The 24,762-nt window shown below is 41.2% G+C and overlaps 1 protein-coding gene across 2 annotated transcripts in view; it reads right to left on the bottom strand.

Moving 5' to 3' along the window:
* The window catches only part of cep89 (centrosomal protein 89), a 54,454-nt gene that overhangs the window by 16,607 nt on the left and 13,085 nt on the right, over positions 1–24,762 (bottom strand). For both annotated transcript variants that reach the window (XM_055648356.1, XM_055648355.1), the window contains 10 exons: positions 22,441–22,526; positions 20,745–20,799; positions 19,663–19,770; positions 18,159–18,298; positions 16,380–16,430; positions 12,503–12,586; positions 10,535–10,638; positions 7,318–7,433; positions 5,015–5,195; positions 1,608–1,775 (listed from right to left, as the gene is read on the bottom strand). In XM_055648356.1, the coding sequence (XP_055504331.1) occupies positions 1,608–1,775; positions 5,015–5,195; positions 7,318–7,433; positions 10,535–10,638; positions 12,503–12,586; positions 16,380–16,430; positions 18,159–18,298; positions 19,663–19,770; positions 20,745–20,799; positions 22,441–22,526 (1,093 nt within the window). The remainder of the gene's footprint in view (positions 1–1,607; positions 1,776–5,014; positions 5,196–7,317; positions 7,434–10,534; positions 10,639–12,502; positions 12,587–16,379; positions 16,431–18,158; positions 18,299–19,662; positions 19,771–20,744; positions 20,800–22,440; positions 22,527–24,762) is intronic.

Here is a 24,762-nt window from a genome sequence, read left to right on the forward strand (position 1 = left end):
AATAGTCATACTAAATTAATCGATTATATTGCTTAATGGTAATTTTGCTTTAACCATTTCATATGCTAGACAAATACTACCGATATTTATATTTGGAAAACAGAATAAACAGTGAATAGTTTAATTAGACAATTACACCTGTTTATTATCATCTAGGACAAACATAGACATAGAAACATAGAAAATAGGTGCAGGAGTAGGCCATTCGGCCCTTCAAGCCTGCACCGCCATTCAATATGATCATGGCTGATCATCCAACTCAGTATCCTGTACCTGCCTTCTCTCCATACCCCCTGATCCCTTTAGCCACAAGGGCCACATCTAACTCCCTCTTAAATATAGCCAATGAACTGGCCTCAACTACCTTCTGTGGCAGAGAATTCCACAGACAAATGACGTAAGAATTAATAATGGGTATAAGGAACAAGTAAATAATTAGTTATAAATAAAGACAATGTGTAAACTAAAAACAGAAAATACTGGAAATTCTCAGATCAAATAGAATCATGGAAGAAAGAGAGTTAATAGTTTGACATGATGATCTTTCCTCAGATCTGAGACAACAGAAGATATGGAAAAGGGGCAGAGCTAGAAAGAAAGAGAGAAATAGCTATGATAAGGCACCAGCTGGGAAACAGTGATGGTGCTACCTGAGAGTGTTGAAGCCTTGATAATTACATGGTGATCTACCTGAGGGAGAAGAATGACAATCGAGGAGACTAGTGGGAGAACTGGGAAGGGGACGGAGTGAGAAAGCAAGGACACTCTGAAGATAGCTCCCACTAGCATTACTGTCTGCACCTACATTCTATCTTTGTCCCGCCCCCTCCCCTGACATCAGTCTGAAGAAGGGTCTCGATCTGAAACATCGCCCATTCCGTCTCTCCAAAGATGGGTTTATATTAGGTTATAGATCAGAAAAATCACACTGAATGACAAATGGATGAGGGGTTAAAATAGCTTGCTCCCATTCATATTTTGCACAGAAATCTTGCATTCTGACATTATCTGACAAACCCTGACAATGTCCCGAAAAGTAACTTAATTTATAAAATATAACGGGTGCTCGTCAAGTGAGCAGGACCATGGACAACAGTGATGGTTTACAATATGAAGTGAAAAATGGCGATTTACCAAGTCTACACGAGGAAAGAGATATTTTAGAGGCTTTTAGATAGGCACATTGATATGTACGCACAGGAATTAGTTTAACTCGGCCTCAACCTGGACATTTTGGGCCAAAAGGTCTGTTTCTGTGCTGTATTGTTGAATGTTCTCTGTTCTATCAAGCTGCTGTCTACATAGATGAGCTGTCACTCAGATGGAGGCAGCCTCTTTAGGGTAGTGTGATGATAAACACTGTGGTGATGTGAGATTTCTCAAAGAACTGGTGTAGACTCAATGGGTCAAATGGTCGTCTTCTCTTTCCCATATTTCACAATGTGGAAATGAAGGGGAAAAATAAAAAGCAAATGACAATTATATGAAAACAATTTCCCTGCAAAATGTCTTGATGTGCAGAATAAAATTGAAATGTTTAAACAGTAAATGAGTTATATTACTGGAATAAATGTATAGTTCAGTAGAAACATATTTATCCATTATACCTGTTTGACTTCTGTGCTACATGTAGTTCTGCTTCTAAAGTTTTATTGTCAGCAACAAATTCTGTCCTCTCAACGAGCAGGCCCTTTTTCTCAGCTTGTAGACTTGTAATTCTTCCCATCAATTCCTCCATTTCCACCTGCTGCTTCTCTTGTTCAAGCTGCTGTTTTCTACATAGAAAGAACACAAAAGCTCTTGACAATTGTTCGGATACTGGGATATTGGCTTACACACAGTCAACAGCAAAAATATGCTTTTAAACACAGAACTTTAAAAAAAAGCTTCCCACCAAAATCTAGCAATCTATGTGCTATGGTTTTCTCCTTTGTTAACAAGTGCCTCCATGCATGAGCTGCAGATTTTCCTTGTCCAGCAACAGAGATGATCTGTAAGCATTTGATGAGTAGAGCCAGGATTTGGCCATAAATGCCATAAGTACCTTTCCATGCCTTTTTTGATGATTTCACCAGGATAATGCCTTTTTCATGATCGAGTGCCTAAATCAGCATTTTTTTGCCGTTTTGCTAAAAGATCATGCTATTTTCTCGTTGGACCGACCAGAATGACGTTTTATATGTTAACACGTTAATATTAATGATATTATTAACGTATTAGCATAGCATAACTTACAAGAAAACTTCCACCACCAGGGCGATACCCGGGACTCCACCGTCGGTAGTTCATTCGTTCGAGCGACTGCCCGCTGGTTCAGTTTTCTCCAAGATTTATTTAAGAAAGAACTGCAGATGCTGGTAAAATCAAAGATAGACAAAAATGCTGGAGAAACTCAGCGGATGATGCAGCATCTATGGAGAGAATGAATAGGCGATGTTTCGGGTCGAGACCCTTCTTCAGACTGATGTGGGGGGGGGGGGGGGGGGGGGGGGGGCGGAGAAAAGAAAGGAAGAGGCGTAGACAGTAGGACAAGAAGGTGAGCTGGGAAGAGGGAGGGGGAGGAGGGAGAAGACAAGGGCTATCTAAAATTAGAGAAGTCAATGTTGATACCACTGGGGTGTAGATTACCCAAGTGAATTACCCAAGCTTGTCTCCTCACTACATTTACTGCTGGCTCCAGTCGCAAATCTGAGTTTGAGTGATCTGTGTAAGGCATTCATTGATGCTGGAAATTCACTGTGGAAATTGGAAAACAAATCTCTCAGAAGTCATTTAGAGAAATACACAGAGGAACATATACCAAGCGAGTTATCATTATGGAAAAATTATGTTGACAGCAACTTCAACATTGTTGAGCAGAAAATTAAAGATGAAGTTGCATACAACAAAATATGGATCTCAATAGACAAGACAACCGGTGCTGTGGGGAGATATGTTGCCAATGTGGTCATCGGTACACTGGAGGCAGGTCAACCATCAACTGAGTATTTGTTGACATCGGAAGTATTGGAGAAGTCAAACAGCTCAACTATTGCTCAGTTGTTTACATCTGCACTTGCTGTACTTTGACCAGAAGGTATAAAACACAAGAATGTTCTTCTGTTTGTGACAAAGTTTTATTCCCCAAAATGTTGCATTTGACATGCTTAGCTCAAGGACTTCATAGAATTGCCAAGCACATACATAGCTTGTTTCCAAATGTCGATCGCCTAGTTTCCAATGTCAAGAAAATCTTCGAAGCACCGTCACGTGTGCAGTTGTTCAAGGAAATGGCACCTGAGATTCCGCTACCTCCTCAGCCTGTTTTGACTAGGTGGGGTAGATGGCTCTCTGCTGTACTCTACTATGCTGCAAATTTTGAAAAGATAAAATAAATCGTCAACTGTTTTGAAGAAGAAGAATCTGCTGCAGTCTGGATCGTCAGTGAAATCATGCAGAAAATGTCCCTCCACCGCGATCTTGTGTTTATTGATTCCAATTTTGAAAACTTCCCACAAGCTATCACTTCCCTTGAGAAACATGGTGAAACATTAGTGAATAACTCGCAGGTTTTCAACAAAGTAACTGATGATATTCGTAAAGTTCCTGGCGATATAGGTAAAGACATACAAGGAAAATGTGAGAGAGTGATTTTAGATAACAAAGATCTTGAAGAAATATAAAACATAACTACAGTTCTCAAAGGTAGTTGTAATGCACAAGATATCGACATGAATATAGAGACTGTAGCTTGTTTCGGGTATGCACCAGTGACCTCAGCAGAGGTAGAAAGAAATCTTTCACAACTGAAGCATATTCTGTCTGATAGATGGCATAGTTTAACACCAGAAAATTTAAAAAAAATGTTAGTAATTATGTGCAACCAGGCAACTTTGGTCATTTAATGTAGTGTTCCTTTATATTATCATTTTAAACCATATTTTTGGTGGTGGAAATAAATGCCTTTTATGTTTTTCTTTGCCAATAAATGCCTTTTTCGTGCCTTTTTTGTAATTTAAGTATGCCTTTTTTGCCTGCCTATTTCAGTGTTTTTTAGTGCCTAAACATCTTGGCTTTATTGATAAGCAACATTAACATTTGTAAAATACTTGTATACCATAGCACTTTTTGCCTTCACCTCACCAATTTTGTACGACACATGCTTAAATATTTATTTTACCAAACTCAAATCTCCAACTGTTTGTTTTGCTGCATTCTCTGTCCAATCTATCCAATGTGCTTCACTATTCACTCCAACACATCCTGTTACTTTCACTAATTACTATCCTTAAAAATAGTACAACACAAGAACATGCCCTTTGGACCATGATGTCTGTGTGGACACAATGCCAATTTAAACTTATACAATTTCTCTGCGCATGGCTGTTCAGCTGCCTGTCCAACTGCCTTTGAAAAATTGCTATTGTATGTGTTTCCACCACTTCCCTGACTGTAGATTCCACGCATGAACCACTCAACATTATCAAACTTGCCGTATAAATCTCCTTTTCTGAACCTCACCTTAACGCAAGACATCTAATATTTGACATTTCCAACTTAGTGAAAATAGATATGGTTATCTATCCCATCTATGTCTCTCATAATTTGATACACTTGTATAATGTCACATGTCAGACTCCAATGTTCTAGCAAAAACAATCCAAGTTTATTGAACTCTCATTATAGCTAACGCTCTTCAATCCAGGCAACGCCTTTCTGCAATACATTTGTTTAATCACTTTTGTACACAACTGATAGCACATTTCTGACAATATGTGAGAACGCCCACCCACTATTGTGGACTACAGCAGATAGTTTAGCTGGACACTTCTATGGAATACAGCAGTTCTGTTAGAGATGTTGTTTTTCATCTGATTGGATATTATTTTAATTGCTGCAGGAAATGTACAATTTCCATTTCCACTGAAATTAAAGAATAGGTACTTCAAACATCTCTACAATTCCTTTTGTAAATACTAGGATTCTAGTTTCCATGTGAAAATCCATTTGAACTAATTTAGGAAAAAGTGTATACCTTTTGAGGTCATTCAATACTGTGGTGTGCTCATCCACCCCTATTTTGTAATGAAGACTTGCTTTCAGTTGATCAAACTTTGAGGAAATGTCATTTAGCTGATGATGAGCCTCCCGCAACTCTTTTTGTTGACTTTGCTTCTCTGCTTCCAGCAGTATTAATTGTTTAGTCAATTTTGACACTGCCATCAAAAGAAAAAAAGATTAAAACGATTTTTTGAAATGTTATCCATGCTTAGTGAGAAGCTCCATGTTGAGAAACTTCAGAGAAGCCATCCACATAATCAAAGGCTTGTTCCTCCTCAGTCATTCCACCTTCTCCCTGAACCCGTAAGACATAAGGTACAGCAGCTTGAAAGCACGCACCATCACATTCAGGAACAGTTTTCACCCCTCTGTTATCAGACTTCTGAACGGGCCTTCCATAAGCTAGAGGAATAACCAATTTACCTCCACCCCTTTGAGATACTGGTGGCGAGCCAACTCCATTAAACATTGCAATCCTTCTACTGAAGGCACCGCCATGTTTGTCGAGGGTGTGGCATTTCAGGATTTAGACCCAGCAATAATGAAGGAATGAGGATATATTTCCAAATTAAAATAGTGTGCAACTTGGAGGGGAAGCTGAAGGCAACATTCCCACCCACCTACTGCTCTCATCCTTCTTGGAGAGAGCAGAGACATGCATGGAAGATGCCAAATTGCCTCGGTGAGTATGGCAACAAATTGTGTGATGGTGGTGAAGGAATTGAAGGTTTAGGGTGGGTTGCCTTAGCCTGGATGGCTTTCTGGAGTAATATTGGATTTGCACTTATTCAGACAAGTGGAGTATATTCCATCATACATATGGCTTGAGCCTTGTCATGGTGCAAGATACCAAACATTTGGTTTGCTCTTCTAAGCACACTATGGCAATCCAGTTGAATTTCTCGTTAGTGCTGAAGAGTAGAAAGTTAAGACTCTCTGCAGTTGTCTATGGTCATTTTGTGACATAAATATTGCTTGCCACTTATCAGCCTGTACCTGAATGTTGTCAAAATCTTGTCGTATGCAGGTATGAATACCTCCCATGTCGGGGAGTTACAAATGATGCAAAGGACATTTATTATCACATACACCAAATGGTGAAGTGAAACTTGACTTGCCATAGACAGTTACAAATGAAATGGAAGAATGTGTAATCATAATGCACTTCCCAACTTCTAACCTTATGATGTGAGGGAAAATCATTGATGAACCAGCTGAAAGTGGTTGTTCCCAGGACATTAAATGAGGAACATCATCCACAATTTTCTCCACTTAATGCTTCAACTGCTGTATTTTTGCCTAATTTACCGGTATCCCTTTGCATCTTCTGTTTTCTTCCCTTTTGTATCAAACTATAATACAATTTGACAATCACGTTAAATCAGACATGAATTATAAATAGTTGAAGCCCAACTAAAATTTGCAAACCTAAAAAAAGTGTGGTTTCCAGTTTTCCTTCCTTTAACTGTCCTCAATGGATGCCCTGCACAGAGGATTGTAGGTGTTGCAACCCCTCAGACATGGAGGCATCTGTCAATGGTTGTACAATGTTCAACTCTGTTCACAAGGTCTCGGCAAATACAGGAGGGGATGTTTGCATGCAGAAAACCTTGGACAACATGGAGGCAAGGGCTAATCAGTGGAAAACAATGTTTCAGTCACAAAAGGGCCAGGCAATGACCATCTTCTGCAAGAAAAATATAACCATCTCCTTAATGGGATTGACAATGATGAATTTCCCCATCGACCATCTTTCTTTGCGCAGCACATGAATTGATTTCTCCAGAATGTTCATACACTTCAGTTTTACCAGCACACTGAAATGCCACATTCAGTCATGTGGTATCTGACTGTCAAGGACTGTTACTCTCATTTCAGTTCCACAACCTAGCACCTTGCATGTTTGGCTTTCTTCGACTTACAATTGTGAAGTTTATTCTTGATTTTAGTAAAACTGTAAGCTTCTCCCTTTAGTAAAACACTACATTTAATTTCTCTTTTGTGTCACAGTTGGATCATCTTTCCTCTGTATTACATTTTTAAAGGAATGCTTTCCTAATAAATTACTTTTTGTTTTATTTTTTCAGTTCGCATTGAAGACTTTTGCTTCAGACTTAACAAATTTGATATGTAAAAATTTTGTCTATGACAATTATCAATCACAAAGCAAGAAGGGAACATGAAGTTGTCACCTTATCGTGAGGGAAAGACTTACATAAATCTCAGTGCATAATTCAGTCAGGCTTTAAAACAAGAAAAATTTACAAAGTCACAAACCTTCCTGCACATGCCTGTTGTGGCTGTCTTTTGCTTTGGCTTGCTGAACCTCCAGCTGTTCCATTAAGATTTGATTTTCCTCCAAAACCAACTTTGCCTGATCCTGCAATTGATGCCTAGAAGAAAATAAATCTCACATCAACCATGCTGCATCCAAGGGCCTGTCCCACTTGCATGCGACTGCATGTGTTTGGCGTGACCAGGGAAGAAGAAAGGAAGAGGTCTCGACCCGAAACATCATCTATTCATTTGCTCCATAGGTGCTGCCTCACCCGCTGAGTTTCTCCAGCATTTCTAATTATCCACTCCATCATAGGCTCATCACTTACATCCATCCAGTCCATTATAAGTATAAGTATATCTTTATTGTCATTTTCCTGAGTACTCACATACCCAGAGGAAACAAAAAAACGTTGCCTAACCGGTGTCCATTCAGTGTGCAGTAAAAAAATAAATAGAAATAAAAATACATATATCATGAACAAATTAAACACTCTACTCTCTACTAAACATCAACAGGCGTTCCGATCGGCAGCGGCACGACAGTGGCTCTGCTGCAGTGTGTCCAGGTTGGTGATTGGTGCGCGATACTTTGGCAGGGGGCAAAGTCCGTTTATCAGTCTTATAGCCTGCGGGAAAAAGCTGAGGAGCATCCTGCTGGTTTTGCAGCTAATTATCACAGTGTGTTGCATTAGAAAGGCCGGAAGTTTGTCAAGGATGCCTGCCACCCAACCATTCTCTTTTATTTCTTCTAACTTCTAGGAGATGATACAGCTTAAAAGCTCAGACTTTCATACTTAAGAACAGCTTCTTTCCCAGTACCATCCATATAACCATATAACAATCACAGCACGGAAACAGACCATCTCGGCCCTACAAGTCCATGCCGAACAAATTTTTTTTTCCCCCTTAGTCCCACCTGCCTGCACTCATACCATAACCCTCTATTCCCTTCATATGCCTATCCAATTTATTTTTAAATGATACCAATGAACCTGCCTCCACCACTTCCACTGGGAGCTCATTCCACACCGCCACCACTCTCTGCGTAAAGAAGTTCCCCCTCATGTTACCCCTAAACTTCTGTCCCTTAATTCTGAAGTCATGTCCTCTTGTTTGAATCTTCCCTATTCTCAAAGGGAAAAGCTTGTCCACATCAACTCTGTCTATCCCTCTCATCATTTTAAAGACCTCTATCAGGCGCTCCAGAGAATAAAGACCTAACTTATTCAACCTATCTCTGTAACTTAGTTGTTGAAACCCAGGCAACATTCTAGTAAATCTCCTCTGTACTCTCTCTATTTTGTTGACATCCTTCCTATAATTGGGCGACCAAAATTGTACACCATACTCCAGATTTGGTCTCACCAATGCCTTGTACAATTTTAACATTACATCCCAGCTTCTATACGCATCCAATCCCTGAATCAATCAGCTTTCCCATTCCAATTCCCGAAAGTGCAGCCAGGTACTCTTACTTTTAAATATCTCACTGGTTGAGGGAGAGGAGGGGGTAGAGAGGGAGAGGCGGGAAAGTGGGGGAGGTGAGGGGGAGGAGGGAGAATAGGGGGAGAGGAGGGGGGAGTGGGGAATAGAGGGTGAGGAGTGGGGGAGGTGGGGGATAGAGAGATAGGAGGGGGGTAGGGAGGGGAGATGAGATGGGCGGAGGGTGGTAGGGAGGGGAGATGAGTTATGGAGGGAGAGAGGGAGGGAATGACTGAGGGTTGGGGAAAGGAAAGGGAGAGGAGAGGGAGGGATTGGGGAGGGGAAGTGGAGAGGAAAGAAGAGGGAGGATGAAGAGGAGGAGAGAGTGCTGGGGGTGAGGGGAAAAGAGCCACGCCTGCACAGGTAGGGGCGATGGGTGAGTGGTGGAATATTGCGTTGGGGGAATGGAACGCGATGGGTCCCTCTTAAATCTCTCCTCTCACTTCAAGCCAATGCCCTCTCAGTTTAGAATCCTCCACCTCATGTTTTTATATCCTTCAAAAAGTTCACTCCTCAGCCTCCTAAGGTCAAAATAAACAAGTCTCAGCCTATCCAGCCTCTCCCTATAATTTGTGAAAAATAAGTTTATAAACTCCTTTTCAGTACCATTTTAAAGTTATAGAATCAGACAGAGGTACAGCGCAGAGATAGACCTTTCGGCCCCCAAATCCATGCTAACCATCAAGCATTTTTACACTGATACCACTTTACCCTACTTTATTCTTGCACATTCTCATCATTGTGTCCCAAGATTCTAACGTTCCTCTACATGTTAGGGGCAATTTACGGTGATCAGTTAATTGCCAACGTGCATGATTTGGGGATGTGGGAGGAAACCAGAGTGCCAGGAAGAGGCCACACAGTCTGTGGGAGAACATGCAAATGGCACCAACAGAACTCGAGGTTATGATTGAAGGTGAGGCTGAAAGTAATGGGTGACCACTGGGAAAAGATGTAGGCAGAGAGTGCAGGAATCCCCCTTCAAAACATTTATACCCTTTTGGATACGGGGGGAGGTGAGGGGGGGGGGTGACGATTCGGCCGATAGCAGCAGTCAGATCTGTGACATGAAGTGTGCCTCTGATGCACAGTGGGGTAGGGCAGAGTCATTAGATAGGGGGACATACAGCATATTCAGTGGCAACAAATGAGCCTCCAGGATGCTGTACTGCCACCCTTGCGCTATGACTTGGTGAGGCTTCAGAATATTCTCTCAAGGGGGGGTTGGAGAAGAGTTGCCAGTCAGAATTTGTTTTCACATTGGCACAAATGACATAGGTAGGAAAAGAAATAAGGACTTCCAGTGATCAAAGAAAATTAGGCAAAAAATAAAAATAAAAGCTCATGGGTAGTGATCTGCAGGTTACTATCGATTCCACGTGTTAGTAAAGGTAGGAATTGGAATATAGGACAGGCAAATGAGTCTGCCAATTCTTACCCTCACTAGTACATGCATTATTCTGCAGATCCAGGATCATGGATAGGAACGGATTAGAGGGATATAGACAAACAATAGTAAATAGATAGGGAATTTTGTTTGGAATGGGCAAGTTGGGCCAAAGGGCCTGCTTACATGCCATTTGACTCTATGACCCTGGAGTTGTTAGAACTCTGGGCGGAAGCTTCTATCTGTTAATCTGCAAAACAGTGGGAAATTGGTCTAGCTTTAAATAAGGCAGGTTACATGGACTGACATTCAAAAATGGTGTTGTGTAGTTTTGTATTTTCCTACCAGTCCATGTTGCTCACAATGCCACTCCTTTCACGTTGTTGATGAAGACGTTTATTCTCCTTCACCACCTCTTCCACTCGGGCTCTGAAATTCTTCATCTCCTTCTGTTAATAATTAAGGCCAAATCATGATTAACTGACATTCAACGGTCGTGTACAGTAGAATTTGATTTACCATAGTTACAACTAAGTTACAGAGATGGGTTGAATAAGTTAGGTCTTTATTCTCTGGAGCGCAGAAGGTTAAGGGGGGACCTGATAGAGGTCTTTAAAATGATGAGAGGGATAGACAGAGTTGATGTGGACAAGCTTTTCCCTTTGAGAATAGGGAAGATACAAACAAGAGGACATGACTTCAGAATTAAGGGACAGAAGTTTAGGGGTAATATGAGGGGGAACTTCTTTACTCAGAGAGTGGTGGCGGTGTGGAATGAGCTCCCAGTGGAAGTGGTGGAGGCAGGTTCATTGGTATCATTTAAAAATAAATTGGATAGGCATATGGATGAGAAGGGAATGGAGGGTTATGGTATGAGTGCAGGCAGGTGGGACTAAGGGAAAAAAATTTGTTCGACTTGTAGGGCCGAGATGGCCTGTTTCCGTGCTGTAATTATTATATGGTTATATGTTATATGGTTATAGTCAAACCAAAAAAGCAACAAGATACTAAAACTACATAAAGATTAAACCACAGAGAGGCGTGTGAGAATCCTTAGTGCACACAGCATAAGCGGAGACCCACAGCCATCAGTTCAATGTCCGTTCCACACACACGTTCCTTCACCGTGATGTGACCAGAGTTGTACCGACCATCGTCACTCTCTCTGCAGTCCCTATCCGCACGAAGGTCAAAAAGTCATCCACACTCGCACTAGACTCCAGGACAACTGGACATCAGGACAACTAAACATTTTCCTTCAAACAAATATCTGCAATAATTCAAGTCAAATAAGTAGAAACTCAATCATGGAAGATTGCTTGTTAAAACAGCACTACTTGGGGTTTTGGAGATTTAATGTTCTTATTTAGAAAGGATATTCTTGGGGGGTCATCCAGTCAGGCTAGAGGCTATTCCTGGGGCAATGTCCAGTAAAGCTGTATGGGTAGAACTTCAAAACAACAAGAGGAAAATCACTTTGACAGGACTGCATTACAAACCCCCGCAAAGGTCAGTGTGAATCAGAAAAACAGATGTAGTATTGGTGGGAGATTTTAACTTCCCTAATATTGTGTGGTTTTAGTTGGGTGCAATTTGTTAAGTGTGTCTAAGAAAGCTTCCCTGATTAATATATGGAGGGCCATATTAGAGAGGTCTCAATACTTGACCTCCTCTAAGGGAAACATCAGTGAGGAACTTTGGGACAGGTTACTGTAATTCTATGTAATCTTTCCTCTTCGAGTCCGTTGCAATCTCAGATGTCGTTCTGCCAGTATCTGGCGCAGGTCTATGTAATACAAGAGAAATATAGGACTGCTCCATAAGTTAAGGTGCTGAACTGGAGCAAGGGCAATTTGGGAGACATTAGGCAGGAACTTGCAGAGGTTGTTTGGGCGAGTGTTTGCAGTTGAGGGAACATCTGGCAAGTGGGGGCCTTTTAAAATACGGTTTTGCGGGTTTGGGCCTGTTTCCATGCCGTATGACTCTACAGAACATGAACAGGCCCTTTGATCCACTGTCTGTGCCGAACATGATGTCCAAGACTAACTCTTATCTACCTCACATAATCCATATTCCTCTACATCCATGTGTCTATCCAAAAGACTCTTAAATGCCACTATCGTATCTGCCTCCTCCACCGCCCCAGGCAGTGCGTTCCAGACATTCACCACCATCTGTGTAAAAAAAAACTTTTCAACTTTGGCCCCTCACCTTAAAGCTATGCCTTCTAATGCCGATATATTATTAGGTTAAATATTAATATAATTATATTATTGATAATTATTAAATATCTTGTATTCATCAGCTGCATACCTCATGTACTTGCAATGTAGCGTCCTTTTCTCGTAATCTGTCTTCATAGGCCAACATAAGGGGTGACAGGTACGTCATATCAATCTGCAAGAGATGGTATTGCATTTCATTATAGGCTGTACAGTATTTCATACTGTTGCGAAAGCACATGCAGAGAGTAATTCAATGATGTAATCTCCTTCATAAATGTCCCTGGGAAGGAACAGAGGACGAAGGGTGTTGCAAAATGGCATAAAATATTTACATTTGATACTTCAATTCTGCTGGTGCAGGGTTTGACAGAACAGTAGCTTTCACTGGCTACTATTTTGTGCCTTGGTATTTTATATATTTGCACATACTGAAAAGGTATAAACAGAAAGATTAAAATGTTAGCAATTGAAGCAGCCAAAGGTCACTCTGCCCCTCATGCCTGCTCTACTATTCAATAGACCATGGATGATATTTTACCCCAGTGCCACTTTCCTGCACTAACCAACTATCTACAAATTCTCTTAATATCTGAAAATCTATTGATAACTATCTGGAATATATTCAAATTTAGACTTTGAAGCCGTCTTGCATTGAGAAGTACAAAAAATCAACATCCTGTACAATACATGAATTTCTCATCTCTGCCTTGAACAACTTACCTAAGACTGACGGTAGACAAAAGTGCTGGAGAAACTCAGCGGGTGCAGCAGCATCTATGGAGCAAAGGAAATAGGCAACGTTTCGGGCCGAAATGGCCCGAAACGTTACCTATTTCCTTCGTTCCATAGATGCTGCTGCACCCACTGAGTTTCTCCAGCACTTTTATCCACCTTCGATTTTCCAGCATCTGCAGTTCCTTCCTAAATACCTAAGACTGACACTGTGACCACTGGATCTACACATTGCAACCAAGAAAAGCATCAAGCCCTGACCTATTATCGATTTAGATGAAGGAATTAAAAGTAACATCTCCAAATTTGTGGATGACACAGAGCTGGGTGGCAGTGTGAGCTGTGAGGAGGATGCTATGAGGCTGCAGGGTGACTTGAATGAGTTGGGCGAGTGGGCAGATGCATGGCAGATACAGTATAATGTGGATAAATGTGAGGTTATCCACTTTGGTAGTAAGAACAAGGGCATATTATTATTTGAATGGTGTCAGATTTGGAAAAGGGGAGGTGCAAAGAGACCTAGGCAACCTTGTACATCAGTCACTGAAGGTAATCATGCAGGTACAGCAGGCAGTGAAGAAAGCAAATGGCATGTTGGCCTTCATAGCGAAGACCGCTATGAAGGCCAACATATTGTTTGCAGTTTTGGTCTCCTAATTTGAGGAAGGACATTCTTGCTATTGAGGGAGTGCAGCGTAGGTTCACCAAGTTAATTCCCGGGATGGTGGGACTGACATATGGTGAAAGAATGGATTGACTGGACTTATATTCACTGGAATTTAGGATGAGAGGGGATCTAATAGAAAAATATAAAATTATTAAGGGATTGGACAGGCTAGATGCAGGAACAATGTTCCCCATGTCGGGGGAGTCCAGAACCAGGGATCATTGTTTAAGAATAAGGGGTAGGCCATTTAGGACTGAGATGAGGTAAAACTTTTTCAGCCAGAGATTTGTGAATCTGTGGAATTATCTGCCACAGAATGCTGTGGAGGCCAATTCACTGGATGTAGCTCTTAGGGCTAACAAAATCAAGGCATATGGGGAGAAAGTAGGAACAGGGTACTGAGTTTGGATGATCAGCCATGATCATATTGAATGGTGGTGCTGGCTCAAAGGGCCGAATGGCCTACTCCTGCACCTATTTTCTATGTATCTATGACCCAATGAATTTTGTATGTTTGAATGCGAGCATCTTTCATTGTGCTGAATCTCCCCTCATGTCAGCCCAAGAATCAATCTGGTGCATTTGCTTTATTACAAGTGTATCCTTCCTTATACGGGTGAATATCCATACACACTAATCCACATGTGAATTCACCAGATCCCTACAAAACTAACACAACTGAACTCAAATCTTCCTGCATTTGTATTGTTCGTCTTATGTACCTGCATCTTAATATTCAGTGATTAGTATACAAGGACTCGTGGTCACTCTCAACACCTTTTGATCTTTCACTTCTTAAAAATACTCTGCAGTTTTCCCCAGAGTGCATGATTAATATTTTTCCATATAATATTCCATCTGTTGTGTCCTTGCCCGATCTATACCCCCAGTACTTTCCACATATGTTTCACTGCCCATGGTGCCATCTAGATTTGTATCATTAACAAACTTTTGATTTTTTAAATGTGGTTGTTACAATCTTTATGAAGAGCATCAGAGAATCAGAATTTTATGATAAATTTGATCCTTTGTGACCTGTTTCAAATAATTACTCGGTGGTAGTTACACTCTCATATGTTCCATCTCAAGTGGCCAGGCACCTTATAATAAATGAGGAGGGTCTCTAGTACCCTTTCACACATCAAATTCAAAATGCCCCATTACTTTTTGATACCAACGTGATTTATTTTCCCCTCTCAAAAGACGTTCCCCCTCTGTAAACTCCTTAATTCTACTAATTACCTATTCTCAAAGGGAAAAGCTTGTATGGCACCACCCCCTTTTAAAGACCTCAACTCCCACACCCCCAGAGAATTATTCAACCTATCACACTGCCTAGAGGAAATCTGATCCGTTTATAATAAATGATGAGGGTCCTGTTTTCACACATCAATTCAAAATGTCCAGGCTCACTCAATCTTATAATTACCTTAATTATATGCACCACCCCCCTCATCAATTAAATCAGTTTTCAATCTTACTTGTTTAAAAAATCTCAACTATATTTCTCCACTTTGACAACATACTTTTTCTGCACCCTTCTTTAGTGTTATCAAATCGTTCCCATCGAGCAGGGACTAGAACTGTTCACAGTGCTCCAGGTGTAACTTCACCAATATTTTATTCATTTCTTGCACGATCCCTCTACTTCTATACTCCAAACCTCAGTTGGTGAGGTTGATGCCCAGTACCAATACCAGACTGGATATACGTATCGCTTTCTTCATTTTTATGATTCCTGAATGAAACATTTAGTTGTTTTGGTTACCAATCGCAATAATAAATTAGTAAGCACTAAATCAAGGAATAAAATTGAAATAGAAGTCAGTAATTTCCATCTACTTAAACTATACACAGCCCAATATCATAATGCAGACATGAGGCACAGCAGGTGCTGGTTTAGCAAACTCTCAAAGTGCTAGAGTATGTCAGCGGGTCAAGCAGCCTCTCTGTAGATAGTGGATAGGTAACGTTACGGGTCAGGACCCTTCTTCAGCCTGATTGTAGTAACGGGGAGAAAGGTGGAAGAGAAGTGGGGGTGGGACAAAGCCTGGCAAGTGATAGGTGGTTAGGTGAGGGGGTGGAGGGTTGATTGGGAGATGGTTGGACAAAAGCCAAAGAAGAAAAGCAAAAAAGTGTGAGATAAGGATAAAAGAGGTGTGAAATACAAAGGAAGGGATAGAGGATGGAAGGGGAAAGTGAGAAATAGGCATGGATTGAGGTGGGGCAAAGGGAAGAGAGTGATGAAAAGGAGGAGGGGGGGGGGGGGGGGGAGTGGACTTGTTTACCCCAAATTCATAACGTTGGGTTATGTTATAAACTACCCAAGCGCATTGGTCCTGTTCCTCCAGTTTATGGCCTCACTCTGGCAATGGAGCTAGCCCAGGACGCATGCCCATATTAGAAATATATCACAAAGATTTTTGAACTGGTTCATTGACATGCATCAGTATGGCATGGCATACTCCTTTCTCATGGTCCAGGGAAAAATACAATTCTAAAATTAGACTGAGAAATTGTCTATCTAACATAAACGTGTGAACTTGAAATTGTACTAGTTACTTACAAGCCAAGGTGGAGGTGGCCCTGATGGTGGAAGCCCAGTATGATGGGATCCCTGAAATAAATACAAAATACAAATGTTAAGAGGTAGTAGACCAGGGCCTACAAGACAGAAGATGCAAGATAAAAGGATTGAAAAGGTGGAAGGGGGGTGTGGAGGTGTCAAGAGTGTTTTATTGTCATATGCCCCAGATAGGACAATGAAATTCTTACATGCTGCAGCACAACAGAATATGTAAACATAGAACATAATGGGAGAAAAAAAATAGATCAATAGTCTGTTATAGTTCAGAGCTTATTTGCTGTTGTGTTTAATAGCCTGATGGTTGTAGGGAAGAAGCTGTTCCTGAACCTGGACTTTACAATTTTCAGGTTCCTGTACCTTCTTCCCGATGGCAACGGTGAGATGAGTGTGTGGCCAGGATGGTGTGGGTCTTTGATCATGTTGGCTGCCTTTTTGAGGCAGCGACTTCGATAGATCCCTTTGATGGTGGAGAGGTCAGAGCCGGTGATGGACTGGGCAGTGGTCACAACTTTTTGCAGTCTTTTCCGCTCCTGGACGTTCGGGTTGCCGAACCAGGCCACGATGCAACTGGTCAGTATATACATCACCATCTGTAATTCATCCCCACATCAGTGGTGTCGGGTTGGGTTCGAAATCAGTTCTGGATGTTGTGCTGGCACCATTTAGGTCAGTTCAGTCAATCTCACTATACATCACCATCTGTAATTCATCCCACATCAGTGGTGTCGTTGGCGAACTTGATGATGGAGTTCGCCCTATGTCCAGCTACAGTCATGAGTATAGTGAGTAAAACAGGGGGCTGAGCACGCAGCCTTGAGGTGATACCGTGCTGATTGTATAGAAACATAGAAAATAGGTGCAGGAGGCCATTCGGCCCTTCGAGCCAGCACTGCCATTCATTGTGATCATGGCTGATCGACCCCTATCAATAACCCGTGCCTGCCTTCTCCCCATATCCCTTGACTCCACCAGCCCCTAGAGCTCTATCTAACTCTCTCTTAAATCCATCCAGTGATTTGGCCTCCACTGCCCTCTGTGGCAGGGAATTCCATAAATTCACAACTCTCTGGGGGAAAACGTTTTTTCTTAGCACCGCCATTCAATGTGATCATCCCTAATCAGTACCCCGTTCCTTCCTTCTCCCCATATCCCCGCTATCTTTAAGAACCATATCTAGCTCTCTCTTTAAAGTATCCAGAGAATCGGCCTCCACCGCCCTCCGAGGCAGAGAATTCCACAGACTCACAACTCTCTGGTCCTCGATTCCCCTACTCTGGGCACGAGACTCTGTGCATCTAAGCCTATATGTTACAAAGCATTAAATCAGGGGGTCTAGTGATGGGAGGGCTAGAACCAGAGGGCACAGCCTCACAATAAAAGGGTGTACATTTAAAAAGAAGACAAGGAGGAATTTCTTTAGCCATAGGGTGATGAATCTGTGGAATTAATTGCCACAAATGACTGTGGCGGCCAAGTTGTTGGGTATTTTTAATGTGGAGATTGAAAAGCTCTTGATTAATAAAGGCATCCAAGGTTTGGGGAAGAAGATAGGAGAATGGGGTTGAGAGGGAAAGATAATCACCAACAATAGAATTATAGAGTAGACTCCAAGGGCCAAATGGCCAAATTCTACTCCCATGTCCAATCGTCTGCACCAACATAATATTTTGAACAAACTGGGAATACTAACAGAGGTTTGGTGATGAGCAAACTTTGATGACATGCAAAAATAAGAGAGAATAAACTTTAAGATTGTACCTCATTATCCACAGATTTGTATTTAGTTTGATAATGGCTTAGCTCTACACTTAAGCGATGTATTGTCATTTTCAAGGCATCGTTTTCATCCACCAACTCCTGAGCTTGTTGTCGGAGTGAAACCAACTCTATTTTGTCACCTGGAAAAGGCATTCAGTAAATTGAAAATCAGATTGGTACTCGTTTAAATTACACAAATAAATTGTTGATAAGCCTACCCCGCTGATGAAAAATGATTTCTTTAATGCTAAGGTAATAATTAGCTCCTAAAAAATGAAAGTATTTCATGTCCCTCGATTCCCTTCATATCCACGTGCGTAAGTAAAAGCCTCTTACATGCCACTACTGCATCTGCCTCCATCGCCATTGCAGGTACCCACCACTATGCTCCAAACCCACACATCTCTTTTAAAGATTGACTCACTCTTCTTAAAGCTATGCCCTCCAGTACATAGAAGATAGAAGAGTAGAACACAAGCACCAAAGAAAAACATTTAAGGTTGTCCAATCTCTGTTGACCACAATGACGCTCCGCTCACAGTACTATTCAGGCAAATGTCACTGAAAAGATGTTTGAGTATAGGAGCAGGGAGGTTCTACTGCAGTTGTACAGGGTCTTGGTGAGACCACACCTGGAGTATTGCGTACAGTTTTTGGTCTCCTAATCTGAGGAAATACATTCTTGCCATAGAGGTAGTACAGAGAAGGTTCACCAGACTGATTCCTGGGATGTCAGGACTTTCATATGAAGAAAGACTGGATAGACTCGGTTTGTACTCGCTAGAATTTAGAAGATTGAGGGGGGATCTTATAGAAACTTACAAAATTCTTAAGGGGTTGGACAGGCTAGATGCAGGAAGATTGTTCCCGATGTTGGGGAAGTCCAGAACAAGGGGTCATAGTTTAAGGATAAGGGGGAAATCTTTTAGGACCGAGATGAGGAAAACTTTTTTCACACAGAGAGCGGTGAATCTCTGGAATTCTCTGCCGCAGAAGGTAGTTGAGGCCAGTTCATTGGCTATATTTAAGAGGGAGTTAGATGTGGCCCTTGTGGCTAAAGGGATCAGGGGGTATGGAGAGAAGGCAGGAACAGGATACCGAGTTGGATGATCAGCCATGACCATATCGAAGGGCCGAATGGCCTACTCCTGCACCTATTTTCTATGTTAAGCTGGAAAGGGTTCCAAGAATATTTATAAGGATGATGGCAGGTCCAGCAAGCGAGAGAGAGAGACACACACACACATGTTAAACCCATTGAATGGATACACACATTCCATCAGCCTGCACCAAGGTGGTCCAAAATTGAATCTATGATTATTGGTACATTCGATAATCACAATTTGGTGCCAGTAAGGAAACTGTATTTCCCTCAATATTCACAAATAAGGAAAGAAAATGAATCTCATTTGCATCTAGCATGGAGCAAGGATTAAAGATCAAAACCAAATCTATATAAATATTCATCAAAGCATTATGAAAAGTAACTTAATCATGCTCCCACCTGATGTGATCACCTCCGAAATATTCTTTATCTTTGTCTTTATCTTTGTTTTTTTCTTATTTGGAGATGGTGTTCTGGGGCTTTCAACACTGGTGCTGCTTTTCAAACCTTAAGAACAGAGTGAAATTCCAATAACTACAGTATCGCTGAAGTTCATCTGAAAATATCTCTCAAGGCAATAACTTTTCTTGGACCAGAGACAACAAAAATAATTTACGACTCAAAAAAGTAGCTATTTATCACATCATAGTTTTAACAGAGCTATTATAAACACATCCAAGATGAATTACAAGAACACACTACAGCATGAAAAGAAGTCCAAGAAAAGTACATTCACTTTCAGAAATACCTGTTCCAACACTCGGAACAATTACATTTTGGTCCTTCAATTTTCTTTGCATCACTGTGAGATTGTGTAGCAGGGTGAATTCACAAACCGTTTCCTATTGTTCGGGACTTTTACACATACCACCCACGTTGGTTGTAGAATAGAGCATCAGTGATCACAAACTTGTACACTGGGAAGGTCATCATCAAACATTCCAGTCACATCTTGATGATCAGCCATGATCACATTGAATGGCAGTGCTGGCTCGAAGGCCCGAATGGCCATTTCAAAAAGCTTTTTTAATTACTATCATTGAATGAGTTATATTGTCCATCAATATCTTCCCTTATGTTAAAGGTTCTAAATCAATCATTGATTGATTGTTCTAAATCAATCATTGATTGTTTTTTGATTCTTTCTGTATTAGTTTTTCCATCTCCCTCTAGGTACCGATTTCATTTGTTCATGTTATATAATTACTCCAAGATGTATTCAACTATTTTAAATCTCCATCAGTTCAGATTGATTCTTCCCAGACTGAAAGACTGCCAAGGTTCACTCTTTGGACTTGCCACACCTGATTAAGGAGTCTCTTTGTAACTTGGCCCTTCCCTCTATGTTGTACATAACATAATCAGCACTTTATCAGGCCATCAACTGGTATCTAAAGCTTTATAACAATTTCTGTTTGCCCTGTCAGCAAAATAATTTCCGATTCTGAAAACTATCTGTACAATCAAGATTGTGAGGTTACCTGGGACTCTGCTGAACCCTGGAACCATATGACTCTTTTCAATTATTTGTTGTTCCTGGAAGCGAAACAAATATGTTTTTAACTTGTCATAAAGCAGCTTCCACCCATTTTAAAAGTATTACCAGCTTTATTTTAGTATGCTTCCCTCAGCAATGCGTTTCACTTGGCAATGTAATACTGTTCATAACTCTGATCCCAAAACACAACTCTCATTGTTTGGGAACTTCATACAGAGATATTCTTTATAGCTCTGATTCTATGACAAAATTGTAATATGAATGCTTAAATATCTTATGTTAAATTTGTTTAATATTAAAATAGTAGTTCAAGGATAAAAGGGAAAGTCACAACGGTATCTGGGGGTCCTTGTACATCAGTCTATGAAAGTAAGCATGCAGGTACAGCAGGCAGTGAAGAAAGCGAATGGCATGTTGACCTTTATAACAAGAGGAATCGAATATAGGAGGAAAGAGGTCCTTCTGCAGTTGCACAGAGCCCTAGTGAGGCCACACCTGGAGTATTGCATGCAGTTTTGGTCCACTAATTTGAGGAAGAACATTCTTGCTATTGAGGGAGTGCACCGTAGGTTTACAAGGTTAATTCCCGGGATGGCGGGACTGTCATACGCTGAGAGAATGGAGCAGCTAGGCTTGTACACTCTGGAGCTTAGAAGGATGAGCGAGGATCTCATTGAAACATATAAGATTGTTACGGGTTTGGACACGCTAGAGGCAGGAAACATGTTCCCGATGTTGGGGGAGTTCAGAACCAGGGGCCACAGTTTACGAATAAGGAGTAAGCCATTTAGAACAGAGATGAAGAAACACTTTTTCTCACAGAGAGTTGTGAGTCTGTGGAATTCTCTGCCTCAGAGGGCGGTGGAGGCAGGTCTCTGGATGCTTTCAAGAGATAGCTAGATAGGGCTCTTAAAAATAGTGGAGTCAGGGGATATGGGGAGAAGGCAGGAACGGGGTATTGATTGGGGATGATCAGCCATCAGCTGGCTCGAAGGGCCGAATGGCCTACTCCTGCACCTATTGTCTATTATCTTTGATGATAATCACACTAACATCAATTTAATTAAGATGGAGGCACCCCTTTCTGCATTTCATGGAGTCTCCTCCTTCCTTCATTCACTTATCCCATCCCACACAAACCACCCCCTCGCCTGGTATCCTCCCCCTGCAACTCATGTCCCTATACTTCCTCCCTCACATACATCCAGGGATGTCCAAGTGAGACAGAGGTTACATGCACCTCCTCGAACCTCATCTACTGCAACCTGCGCTTCCAATGTGGTCTCCTTCACATCAGTGGGACCAAGTGTAGACACCCCCTCTTCCCCATCTGGATTCAATCCCCTTCCCCTTCCACCTATATTCCTTCCTCTGGCTTCACATTTCATGCCTCTTCTTTCCTTATCTCACACTTTGTCTTTTGTTCATCAATCTGCATTTGTTCATCCATCTGCCAATAACCCTCCCCACTTCATCTGTGTCCACATCGCTTTGTTGTGGCCCCATCACTCTTTCAATTTACTCTCCCCTCTCAATCACAATCAGTCTGAAAAAGGTACCCCACTCGAAAAGTCATCTATGGATTCTGCCTGACTCACTGAGTTATTCCAGCACTTTCTGCCTGTCAAATGAATTAAAATGAACTATTATTGAAAGTTTGGTGGTTTTACGTTTCTTACCTTTGCTTCCTTCTTGGAACACAAATATGGACAATGATTTTGGTCCTTTGTTTTTCTTACCTCGGGTGAATGAACTGGTGAATATTCTGGAATTAGATAAAGAAAAATTAAGGATTTTCTAGGAAAGTCATAGTTGTGCTACTTGTATAAGACAAAGGAGCTGGTGAGATAAAGAAAAATTAGGTCCGGGGATTTTCTAGGAAAGTCATAGGGGCGGCGACTGTGCTACTTGTATAGGCTGGCTGGACTATGACAAAGGAGCTGGACTGAGAAAATGTTAATTCAATTTCAATTTTTAAAATTATTTATTTATTATTTATTTTTATAATTTCTTTGTGATTTTTTTAATGATACTGCCTGTAAGGAAAATTCATTTTGTTGTCTCAAATTGAGACAATGACAATAAATTTGAATACAATACAATACAATACAAGTCCTGATCATCCAAGTGCCAGGGAGTCACACAGCAGAGAAACAGCTCCTTAAGCTGAACTTGTTTACCAAGATTCTGCATCTCAACCAGTTCCACCTGCCTACATTTGGACCATATCCCTTAAACCTTGTGGCTAATATTGACATTGTAATTTATGTTTGTGACCATGAATAATGAAAAAAGGCAAAGTTTGAGAGCTTTAATTTAACACTTTTATAAAGAAGATTTGGATTCACATCAACGCAAACAGATAAAATGGAAAATTAGGTGATTCCTGCATTACGGCCGTTTGGGTTACAGAAAATTACCCAACAGTATTCACAAATCACTACCTACATTTTTAGATGTGGAACATAAATCATTCTTTCAGAATTTATGTTCAGTAAATAAACAAACAACATATATTTCCATACCCGATTTACTAGAAGCAAGTTACTGGAGAGTATTCTGATGGATACGACATATGGATTTGGATACACAAGGGCTAATCAGCATGATTTTGTACGTGACAGATCGTGTTTTACTAATCTGACTGAATTTTTGAAGAAGCAACTAAAATATTTGAGGGCAGAGCTGCAGATGTTTTCTAGACATCAGCATGGCATCTGATAAGTATCAGCACAGTGGGCCGAAATGGAAGATTAGCTCGCATGGGATCTAGGGAAAGCAATCCAACTGGATCGAGTGTTAAAGAAGGAACTGCAGATGCTGGAAAATCGAAGGTACACAAAAATGCTGGAGAAACTCAGCGGGTGCATGAGCAGGTCTATGGAGCGAAGGAAATACGCAATGTTTCGGGCCGAGTTTCGGCCCGAAACATTGCCCATTTCCTTCGCTCCATTGATGCTGCTGCACCCGCTGAGTTTCTCCAGCATTTTTGTGTACCAACTGGATCGAGAATTGGATTAACGATTGGAAGCAGAGGGTGATGTGGAAGGTTGTTTTTTTGGACTGCAGGCTTGTGACCAGTTGTGTTTCGGGGATAGGAGCTGGGCCTCTTGCTGTTTGTGGTTTACATGATCATATTGAATGGCGGTGCAGGCTCGAAGGGCCGAATGGCCTACTCCTGCACCTATTTTCTATGTTTCTATGTTTCTACTTCAACGATTTGGATGAGAATGTACAAGGCATGATTAGTAAATTTGCAGATTACTCTGAAGTGGGTGGTATTGTAGGTAGTGAAAGTGGCTATCAAAAACTAAAGCAAGATCTTGATCAGTTGGGCAAGTGGGCTGAGGAATGGAATTTAATGCAGATAAGTGAGATGTTGCATTCAAGGAAGTCAAACCAGGTTCAGGGCCTACATAGTGAATGGCAGGCCCCTGGGAAGTGTTGTAGAGGGATCTAGGAGTGCAGGTACATAGTTGATAGAGTAGCGTCACATGTAGATAGGATAGTTATGAAGGCTTTCGGCATATTGTCCTTCATCAGTTAACTTTATCCACAGTGAGGTTGCCGGTCATACGGAAGCAGTTGCCAGAGGAGGCAGTTGAGGCAGGTACTACAACAACATTTCATGTACATGGATGAGAAGGACTGAGAGGTTTATGGACCAAAGGTAGCCAGTGGGGCTAGTGTAGATAGGACATCTTGGTCGACATGCAAGTTGGGCTGAAGGGCCTATATCCGTGCTATATAATTCCTCGACAATTTATTGACACATGCACAGATTACATTGCTTTGTGTTACCAAAAGAATAATTTGTGATATGGACCGTTGCTAAGAACACAACCCTGTCCCACCCCCAAGAAACAAGTGGGTCAGCTGTAGTATTGATTTTCTCAGATCCCTCAGTTAAAAAGGCCCTACTGCAAAAAATATACACAAATGGCTAGTGATAAAAAGGGATGAATAAACATCTTTAGCAAATTAAAAATATGTTGTATTTC

The sequence above is a fragment of the Leucoraja erinacea genome, chromosome 17 (assembly GCF_028641065.1).
Source record: "Leucoraja erinacea ecotype New England chromosome 17, Leri_hhj_1, whole genome shotgun sequence".
Taxonomy (NCBI): Eukaryota; Metazoa; Chordata; class Chondrichthyes; order Rajiformes; family Rajidae; genus Leucoraja; species Leucoraja erinaceus.